General features: G+C 40.7%; 1 protein-coding gene across 1 annotated transcript; it reads left to right on the top strand.

Moving 5' to 3' along the window:
* Positions 1–5071: 5071 nt before the first annotated feature.
* GJD4 (gap junction protein delta 4) lies at positions 5072–9424 on the top strand. The gene is made up of 2 exons (XM_074892458.1): positions 5072–5135; positions 8244–9424. Exons 1-2 carry the CDS (start codon positions 5072–5074, stop codon positions 9422–9424), a joined length of 1245 nt encoding a protein of 414 aa, XP_074748559.1.
* Positions 9425–10867: the final 1443 nt, after the last annotated feature.

Raw genomic sequence — 10867 nt, forward strand, 5'->3', positions numbered from 1 at the left:
TTCCCTTTAGAAAGGTGACCTTTCTGAACCTTCAAAAATTTATAGTAAGGGGATCTGTTTGAGGCAAAGTAAGAAAATAGTCTAAATCCTTAAGAGCATGCAGTAAAACACAGTCTTTTTTTAGATTTACTAAATTAACAGAGGAAGAGGGAGGCAAGACATATGCAAGTCACTCTAGGCACCAGGCTTAAGTATCTGAGATGACTGAGGGAGCGTGGAAGTTATCAGGTTCAAGTCCAGTCAATAGGAGCAGTTAAAAACGAGCTGAACTTCACTGCTCTGGATGTCCTTCTGGACTGTTACACACATACATGCGTAGGCAATTATATATATTTGAGCATGTGTGTATGTATCTCCTTGTTGGGAGTGGAACGCAGATGCAAAGGGAAGGAGAAGAGGGACGTGTTCTTTGAAAGTTTCCTAAAAGACCTTCTGAACTATGCCACTGCTGGAGACTAACAGGTTTGAGGCTGAGCAGTGGAGAGTAGGAGCATGTTGTTTAAGCTCCCCACTGAAGAGTTCATGATGGAAAACATTCTCCACTCCCCTGCCTCAGTGTGTGTAGGCTCCATAGCCACAATTCTGGAGTTATAATTTTCTTGCTTTCTCCATGTCTGTACAGCTGTGATAACTGCGTTGGGGAGAGGCTACTTTTGGGTGTATTCCACATGCAGTGATTATCGCAGTGGTGGATGGACAGAGGTCCCAGGGAATGCAAAGTGTGCAGTGTTGTGTGTGTCTGCATAAAGCAAGGGCTTTCCACGCTGTGCTGGCTCCCTTGCTATGTGTGTGCTATAGCAGGCTTTTACGCACAGTGTGGGATTACTTTGAAGATTGTCTGACATGTTTATGTGCATGCATGTGCACTATGTATGTCTTAAAAGAACGTTTGTTCTGGGCAGCTTTTCCTACTACTTCTTTGCTATTGTCCTTCATGGCTAGCTTGTTTTCTTCTCTCATGCTTCTGCTGATTCCACAAATTTTAAAAACAAGGCCATCAAGATTAAGTGCCTTTTTAATGTTTATTGTCTCTTCTGAATAGATTATCTTCCCCCCCTGAATTTACAGATCACCTTCTGAAGAGCCATATTTACTGCAAGATTGGTCACTACTACATCATCTTTGCTAACTAGAAAAATTCTAAATTGATTTTTAAATTAGACTTTAAAATATCAGATATGCGTCTGTGTTTCTTCTTTCTTAAATAACAATCTGCTAGAAAACCTGGACTGAAATCCCAGATCCCCTTCTGTATTAGGGAAGCTGCTATGCTGACCCATTTTGCCTTAACATTAATTAAATTGGTAAAGGGAGGTTGCTTTATTGTCAGGTGCTGTGTAGGGTGCAATGTCCTGTAGTAACTCCTACTTCACTTCTCTTACACGTTGTTAGTCTCAGTGTTGACTAGGTATAACAGATGCGGTTGGGATTTGCTATACCAGAGGAATGCCTCTAGTTTCTGGGGTTTTTTTGGCATATGATGTAGACTGTGGCACCCTTCAGGTGACTGATTTGATCGTGGGATGGGAAGACCCAAAGTGGCTTCAAGCTAACAGTACCCTACCTCTGGATGTCATTCTGAGCCAAGGGCTAGGTGAAGTGTCTTTGCTGGACTTCGTACCAAGTAACCCAGGTCTTAGCCTAGGGACGTGACACAGGTCCACAGTGAGATGCAGTTCCAGTAGTTCAGAAGGTTTTAGTGGGTCACTGACAGTGACAGAATCATGTCTGTGAATTTTTGCAGGATCAAACACTGGATCTGTGGTAAGGGGTTAGAAATGTGGATAGCAGTTGTGAATTTTAAAATAGATTTAATTGCATCTTCTTATGCTTCATTGTTGGTCTTTGAAGGTTTTCCAGTGGCTTTTAGGACCCCTTCTAAAATCAGACGTGATGAGATACCGCTGGGTTTCAAAGTTTAGCTTTACCCAGAACCATGGTAGTGTTTTCTACCTGCCTCTCTTATTTAACTAGAATTCGGTGCAAGTTCACAGATTTTACAACTTTATAGACTGATAATATTTGTCTGTGAGATTCTAGTACTGGAGCATGTATGGAGGGATAGGGCTGTGCACCACATGTATGTCCTCTGATATGGAAGATGTTGCCACACCAACTGGTGGCACTGCGGAGCTAAAGTCCCTCTGCTACTCATATCCGCTACTGTAACATTGCTCTCCCTATTTACTTACAGTCTTTACAGACAAAGAGGGAATACAGGGAACAGCTAAAGATGAATAATAAACAAACAAGGGGAATTGTATGCTGGGTATCTTCAGATACAATATTGAGTATCTTCAGATGGGAACCTTGGCCTGAAAGATAGTGCTGAGTCAAGGGATGAAGAAACTATGTTTTTACAGAGACCAAACACTTTATAATGACCACCTCAGTCTGTAGCCCAAGGTTGGACTGATGACAGGGACTTGCAGAGCAGAGCAGGCCCATGGCCTGTGTTTTTGTCCTTCTACAGACACACTGGTGCTTCAAAGGCAGTTTTTGTCACTGCAGTGCCCCTGAGGGCCATGCCCTGACATTGGCTATGTTTGTTCCCTGACTTTCTTTTACCAAACTGCTCCAGGTCACAGCCAAAGGAGTCCTTGAGGTGCCATAAATCAAAGTTGGCTCTGAGGTGTACTGGATTGCTAGACAGAGTGGGTCTCTTCCCAGTTCGAACTTGGGAAGAGGACACACCACAAAAAGAAGTGTTGGACTGAAGTAAGATACAAGCTGTCTGAAAAAGCTAAAATAGAATTTAGGCTTTCTGACATAAATCCAGCCCTAAGGTAGTCTGCACAGTGAGTCTGGAGGGTGATGTTTCTTGCTTTCTTTAGAAGAAAATGGGCCATCCTACCTCAGGACATCAATCCTGTGGGATCGGATGTTGTTCCCTGGTATAGTTCTGAAGGCAACAGTTTGGGGGCTTAAATCCCTACCTGTTATCCTCCTTTCATAAATGGTAGAGGTCTCACAGCAACGATGAGCAAGGATATTTTAACTGGCAATATTGACAGAGATGATTTATAGTCTATTGTGTGGATGCATCTGCTGAGTATTCATATCCTGCCACCATCTTGGCATTCCTGACTATTTTTGACAAAGACTGTTTAACCAGGAATACCTTCATATCTCAGTATAATTTATATCTTGGCCATTTGTATCTTTTCTCTGTTCCTTTTCTCCTTCCCATATTTCTCCTCACACACACATATCTCTGGGAAAAAAAAAAAAAAAAAGTGTGCGTGTGGGAAAAATGAAGCTAAAACCATCATCACACACCATAAATACAACTTGGTAACAGAAGAAATGGTTGTTTGGCAAATATTTTAAATAAATCAATTCTGTAACCAAGAAAATTCCTGTATTTACTACTGCAATTAAAAATCTCTTTATGCAGTTAATGGATAAAGAATTTTTAAGTGCCATCCTTTCAAACTCCACTTCTAGGGTTTCCTTATAATGGGGCTCACTACAGAAAGGATGCCCAGTGTATTCTGCTAAGGCATCACATGCCTTGTGAGCAGAGGCCTGGGGAGAAACTCTTGTACAGTTACATTTTACTTAATAAAGTAAGTAATTATTAGTTTTACCTTTTTTTCCAGGTAAGATGTGTTCACTCATAAAGCTTAGTCTAGTTACACTGACCGTACTCATGCAATGTCAGCACACAGCTCCTCACCTGAGCCAACTCACTTTGCTCCCCCCAGGAACAGGTTGAAGCACATGAGCAGGGTTGCAGCGACAAGCCTGTGCCCGGGCTGCCGGCAGCCCTCAGGTGTCAGGTTGGCACGACATCACTTTTCCTCCCTTGCTATATCACGGACTCCTTTTTCAGCTGTTTTTCTAGTTACTGATACTATTTCCTGACAATAAGTGTCCACGTGATGTTTGTCTCTATCACAGCCCAGACTAAAAAGGACAGAGTAACACCCCATCAGTAGTTGAACTGTGAGTGGAAAATGGTAGTAGATTATTTTCCCCAAGGGAATTGGGTACAGTGGGGGTGAGGAAAGAAAAGCTGAGAATCTTATATCCATCCATGTTTTTGTCCTGAGGTATAATGCAGTCACGCGATATCAAGGACACGCTGTGCAGTCGCACCTAGCTGGCCAGGAGCATGCACCCCTGCTCCAAGGAAGCAGCTCGCTCCATCATTGCTGCAGAGGCTTGCTGGTGTTTTGCAATGCTGGGCAATCAGCCCTAGGATCTTTTGAGTGATGTCCAGAGTACCAAGTAGTTTAGGCAGAAAGAACTGATATAAATTAAATGTAAGTGACTTGCAGCATCTTGGAAAACAGCCCCCACCCTTGGTTTTTTTTATTTTTTTAAAGCTTCCCCTGTTTTTTTCTCATGCCTGCATGGAGGCTCAGCCCACTGGCTGGCTCAGCACACAGGAGAAAATTTGGTGTGGCTGTGATTGACAGGGCCATGATGTCCTGTCAGGGAGACTGTGTTTTAGAAACAAAATTGGTTTTGGAAATTGCAATGGGATAGCTTCCAGTGAGCTAAACTGAAAGTGCCTTTCAAACACAAGGGTGGTTGTCCTTCTGTATCCCCTTTCCTTCTATTATCCATCTGCAATTCTCCTGGGGAGAGAGAGATCTCTGTTATTTCCTGGTCCATGCTTTTCTTCCCTCTCTCCCCTCTCCCTGTCTTTCACCACTGAAATATCTCAGCAATGTCAGGAGGCTGGTATGCTCTGGGAGGGTAAGAATAGTCTACAATGGCAGAGATCACTCCTGTTGTTGTTTGTCTACTTGCAGTTGTCTGGACAGAGGATCCACACAAGAGGTAGGAGCAATTGGATCTGAGAAGCTAGAGCTTTTGCTAGACAAACTGTTAAAGCCTTAAGAAGATTTGTTCCAACATCCAAAACTAACAGACCTGTTCAAATCATCAAAATAACCTTTCATCAATACATTGGTGTGTCTGGGTTTCTCATTTCCACCCCTGACCCTTACCAAAATTCTTTTTTTTTTTTTCTTTTTTCCCTGTCTAGTTCCAATCTCCTTTGAAAATGTCAAAATTGTTAGAGCATCAGGAGCTGGAAGTGTTGTGAACCTGTTCAAACATGGAGCACTGGGACTCGCTGGGATTTTTGATTGTCACGCTCAACTATAACGTGACTATTGTAGGTAAGTACTTTTACAAAGCTCTCTTCTTTCTTTTGCTACTCCATATCCTGAAGCCACCCAAGTGCTGACATTAATTTCTAGCTATGCCTCTGTGATCCTTACAATAAGTTGTTATTTAGATACATGATATAAGTGATTAATGTATTTCTTTTCTTGCTAAACAAATTCCTACTTCCTCTCTGATAGATATTTTCTAAACTTTATGTAAAAAGATTCTGGCAAGGTTTTCAAATTTGTCTCTTCTTGGTGCCTGAGCTTGCAGTCAGCTCTAATGGCTGTTGTAGGCACCATGGTGAAAACACACAGAAGTAACTATTTATACCACATAAAGTGAACAGTAGAATGTATGCAATAGATTTAGTGATGAATGAAAAGATTTAAAGAAGGGAATTCCTTCCCCACTTTTACAGGAAGACGTTTGTGGTTTATTACAGTTGTGGTTAATTACCATTGGTTTTCATTCTTTATTTTTATAAACAAAAAATGTTCGCATGCATTTAAAAAGAAATCAACAAAACACAGTTGTTTTTTCCTCCACTAACAGTCGCCTGAGTGCTTCTTTTTTTCTTCTTATTTAAATAAGACAGTATTCCTTTTTCATGGGCTACTTTGAGCAAAGCGTGAGCCAGATGAAAACTTTAAAGAGCCTTTCAAAGACCCTTCACCTCCAGCCGTGGACAGTTGCTGTAATTTGTTCTGTGCATTGAAGGGAGTATCCAACTAAGGGGAGTTGGGTGAAGGGGCTTGTTATAGGATGTTTAATCAAGATTGTGTCATTAGGGAAGGTGATGCTTGGAGGGGTTATCTCTAAAATGTATGTCATACTAAACTACTTCCTAAGGAGCCATTGATTTTTCTTAAGCAGCACTCCCTATTGTACATGTTCTAATTAAAAATTGATAGTGAAATAGCATGTATTTTGAGCTTAATTAACTAATGTCCTTCAACCACTTTGAGGTCTTCACAGGGAAAAAATGTTACTTAAGTATGAAACATCGTTTGCTAAAGGTGACTGATTCTGTACAGCTGGTGTTTTCTATTGACCCACACTATGTCAAAAAGAGTAACAGTGCTGCCTGTCACCAAAATTCAGAAAGCTGAAAACACAGCAAAGCCACCACTAAAGTTCAGGTGATTAAAGATAAAATGGAAAGGCCACAATTTATTTATGGTTAGATAACATATTATTTTGCCAGGAGCGGCAGGTTTCTCTGATGATCTCTCATATAGCTTATTTATCTTTAACCTTCTTCCAGCTGAAGTTTTTCCTCTTCAGAATGCAGTTTGACTGTTCTAGCCACAACTGGTGTATATGGGGCATTCAAACTGCATGTTCAGTACAATGATAGGTATCATGCAGTGTTGCAGAAATATTTGAATATTTAAAATTCACACCAACTACAGGGAAATAGCTTTATGGGAAATAGAAAAGAATGTTGTTCAAGACAATACGTGTAAATAGTTGTATATTTTATAGAAAAAATGCTTCAGGATCTGGATTTTTAAAAAGCCTTTAGAATGTGCATTGGTGCTATTTCACAGATTGCCTTTAAAACCTTGTGTGCATGTGAGATGTGCAATCACTATTAATGACTTGAGGTTTTCAGTGCATTTCTCAACCATTAACCTCATATAACATGCTGCTTTTTAGTCACTGAGTCTTGCTGTTTGTCCATGGTTACAGCTGATTTCTTAACCATTCTTTAAAGCACAGAATTAATCTTATCACTCTTTTCTGGTTTTGGTTGGTTGTTTTTTTGTTCCTAAGTGGTTTATTTTTTTCTCTTTTCTTGGCATGTTTTAAAAAGATGTGAAATTAAAGCAGGGGATTATTAAATTAAATTACTTTTTCAAAACCATATAAGGAACTAGTGACAGAACTCAAAAGGAAACTTGGCAAATTCAAGTGCTAAACTTAATTTCAGGTGTTGAATTTTTCCACTTGTTTGTACAGAATACATTTTTAATTTTTGACAATACAACAGTATATTTTTAGGCCTTCCTATCCTGCCCAGGAAAAGGACTTCTATTTTCTTTTTTCCTTTTTTTTTTTTTTTTTTAAATAAATAACTTGTCAGTAGTATAGCCATGTGTGTAACTTTACAAACAACTTTCAACAAAAACCTACCCCATACAAAAGTACGCAAGCAACTATCATGAACAATACAGTTGCATTCAAAAGATGTGATACATAGGGTACCAATGCCTGATTTTTCAGTTATTGGAATAATGGAATAAGGATAAGGCCTGATCTTTCCAAACAAAGTGAATGAGACCAAGCTCTACCTAAAGCAATCATATGAAAGAATTTGGGGAAAGATGAAGCAAGCAATATATGAAAATGCCAAACTTGTAAGGTTTCACTTGGTGTTGGTACCAAGAAGGGAGATTTTGGTGTGAATAGAGAGAAGCTGCACACCAAATTGAATGAAGTTTGGAAGAGATGATAAAGATGGGGCAACAAAAGAAGCAGCAGAGAGAAATGACTGGGGTACACATGAGCACACACAAATGTATATTTGTAGAACATTTTGCATAACTTTTCTAATAGCACCTGTTAACTAACTCACTAGTAAATACCAGTCTAGACAGAACAGAGAGATTTTGTTGGCTATAGTATATTTCACATAGGATTTCACGGCCAAGACCAAGAACAAATACTATGTCATGGAACAATCTTTTGTATCTAGAAGTGTTTAATACTGTGTTAGCTGATCTATATTATTGAAATAGGATAAAATTCAGGTGCAGAGGTATGAAACCAACAGAACTGTAAGTGAAATAGGATTATTCACTTAATTGTGAACTCTTTTTATCAGATTTGGACGTGTTCAGAGTGTTTTCATTAGGCTGAGGTTTCAGTTGGCATGGCTTATTGTATTTCAAACTCCTATATTGTTGAATATTATGGAAGGTGTCAGCTAATGCATTTTCACACAAGTTTCAGTCCCAGTCAAAACAAAGCCAAAGAGGAACTTTTAGGAGAGGAGACTAATTACAGATCCTATTTCTTCAAATGTCTTGTGTGTAAAGAAAGCATCACTACTTTACCTGCCTTCCCTTCCTTCTCAGTGCTCTGACTCTTTCTTACCTTTTCTTCTCTTCTAGGAAAGATCTGGCTAATGTTAGTGATTCTACTGCGAATGGCAGTGGTAGTGTTAGCAGGCTATCCACTCTACCAAGACGAGCAGGAGCGCTTTGTCTGCAACACCCTGCAACCAGGATGCTCCAACGTTTGCTATGACTTGTTCTCTCCTGTGTCTCACTTTAGATTCTGGCTCATTCATACTGTGTCTATCCTTCTACCTTATGCTGCATTCAGCATTTATGTTTTGCACAAGGTAGCTATGTACATTGTAAGAATACACTGTTTGGTGCATGGATGCAAAGGGAATAAGGGTTTATCAAGCCCCAAAGACCTGAAGGAGCTCTGTGGAAGTGCTGTTGTCAATGGATTAGACTGTGGTGCAGACAGCCTAAGAGTCCTTAATTTTTCTGGGGCATATACCGTTCATCTTTTTTTTAGGACACTACTTGAGGCTGCCTTTGCAGCTGTGCAATATTTTCTTTTTGGATTTTTTGTTCCTGAGCGTTTTTCCTGCTACCATTCACCTTGTACAAGCACAGTTGACTGCTATATCTCCCGGCCCACTGAGAAATCCATCATGATGATTTTCATCTGGGGGGTCAGCAGTCTATCCTTTCTGCTTAGCCTTGCTGATCTTGTCTGTGCTCTCCGGAGAATGAGAGCAAGAAACCAAAAAAGCAAGCTGCTGGCAAACCTTCATGTAGGTAATGAGTGCATTTTAAATCTTCCCCCAGTACAGCATGGCAGCTCTTCTCCACCTCAAAATCAAGACTGTCCAGTATCAAATAGCAGCCAGACCAGTGATGGCTCCTGCTCACTTCTCTCTGAAGAAGAAGAAGAGGCTGTTCTTCATCCTGAAGTGGTCTCTCAGCAAACTGTCAGCACTAACCTTAACAGCAATAAGCCCTGTATATCAGGAGATCTTGCTGTTAAGCAAGATAGCACTGAAGGACCCTTGTGTGCCGGTGACCACCAAGGGACTACATGCAGGCAAGTGAGACCCAGGGTTCAGCAAGACTTCGTTAAAGATACTGCCCTGGCTTTGAGACCTCAAATCAAGTCTCACCTTGGAGTTTCTTCCTCTGTAGTTCAGAGCAAGCTTTTAGGATACTACCCTTCAGCTGAGCTAAAAAACCCTGATGCACAATCAAATTATAGCAGTACTAGTTGCTTGAGGTCAAAAAAGTCAGAATGGGTATAGAGCCCTAAGTGAACACTACCTTATGACCCTGGAAGGACAAATCATTGCATCACTGAAGAGGTTTCAGGTAGTTTCAGCTGGATCCCTTGACTGAGGTTATGCTGCAGAGATGCTATTATGCTCTGTTCCTCCATTGAAAAGGAAGCAAAAATCTTGGATAAGAGTTTGAAGGATATTACATTAAGGGAGCTGTTATTTGGAAAATGTAACATTTTCATGTTTTTCTGAGTGTAAGTGTCTTTAAAAAGCTGTGGACTGTTGCAGATGTGACTGACCTGGTTTTCCAGGAGTACATGTGAACACTTGTTTAGCCTAACCTAGTTTTATTGCAAAAGATTGGTCTTAGGAAAGCCATGACTTTTGAACAGTTATACATTGTCTACTGTCAAAAGGTTAATTTCTCTTGTCATACTAAATTCTCTAAGCCCACTATAAGAAAGGATATTCAGGCAAGAAGAGTAGACAGTGAATAAAATAAAAATACATGTTTTGTAGCAAAGATTTAATGTGTGAAAAAACCCTTGGATCTTACTGTTTGAAGGATACACCTATCCTAGTTAGCAATGCCATGGCAGTACCTTTCTCTGACCCTGAGGTCAACTGACACAGTCTGGCCGTGTCTGAGTTATTCAACTCCATTAGCCTCCAAAACAAAATCCCGATTAGCTGTTGGGAACGGTCCTGTGCTCAGGAGTTGCTCAGGAGCCAACTAGGAGGTGTGAGCCAGAAGGGTGTCAGGGAAGGCCCTAGCAGCTTGACAGAGCAGGGGACTGAGCTCCAGTGCACTGCTGTAGATGTACTGCTGACATGTCTACAAGGTGTTATGTGTCTCAATCTGAAGTAGGCTCTTGGTTTCAGCAGGGGGAATGAGTCACCTGACCTGTTTTAGGCATCTCTGAAGGTAAGATGAGTCACTTTCTAGATGTACCTATTTCTCCCACAACGTGATTATCTCAGACATGGGCTTAGGGAAAACGGTTTCTACCCCAAGAGAAGGATATAGTGGCAATGTGTATATCAAAGTACTCACCCTCTTTGTCTGACAGACTTCTAATGCTAATCATTTGAAAATGTGTCTAAACTGAATGAATCACAGAAGATTTTATTACTGTCATGCTTTGTGCTTTCTTTCAGTGTTAATTCTGTTGTATTTACATAAGCGTGGTCCAGCACTGAAGCACAGCAGTGTGTGAGCTGAATTGTCTTTTAGCTACAAGTCAGTAGGGGTTGAAGGGTGCATATACCTGCAGATCATCAGTGGGAGTGGATGTGGAGGAGCATGTACTCAGAGAAATGTACTGGTGGTAGCGTCTTACAAAACAGATTATACAGAGGGTGCAAGAGCTGGTGTCTGTAGATGCTGCTTGGAGCTGAAGTAGCTCCCTCTCCATTTAGACCCATGCGAAGGAGAAAAGAGGCACAGATACAGTCTTGCTCTTTCTC

The sequence above is a fragment of the Strix uralensis genome, chromosome 1 (assembly GCF_047716275.1).
Source record: "Strix uralensis isolate ZFMK-TIS-50842 chromosome 1, bStrUra1, whole genome shotgun sequence".
NCBI classification, from domain to species: Eukaryota; Metazoa; Chordata; class Aves; order Strigiformes; family Strigidae; genus Strix; species Strix uralensis.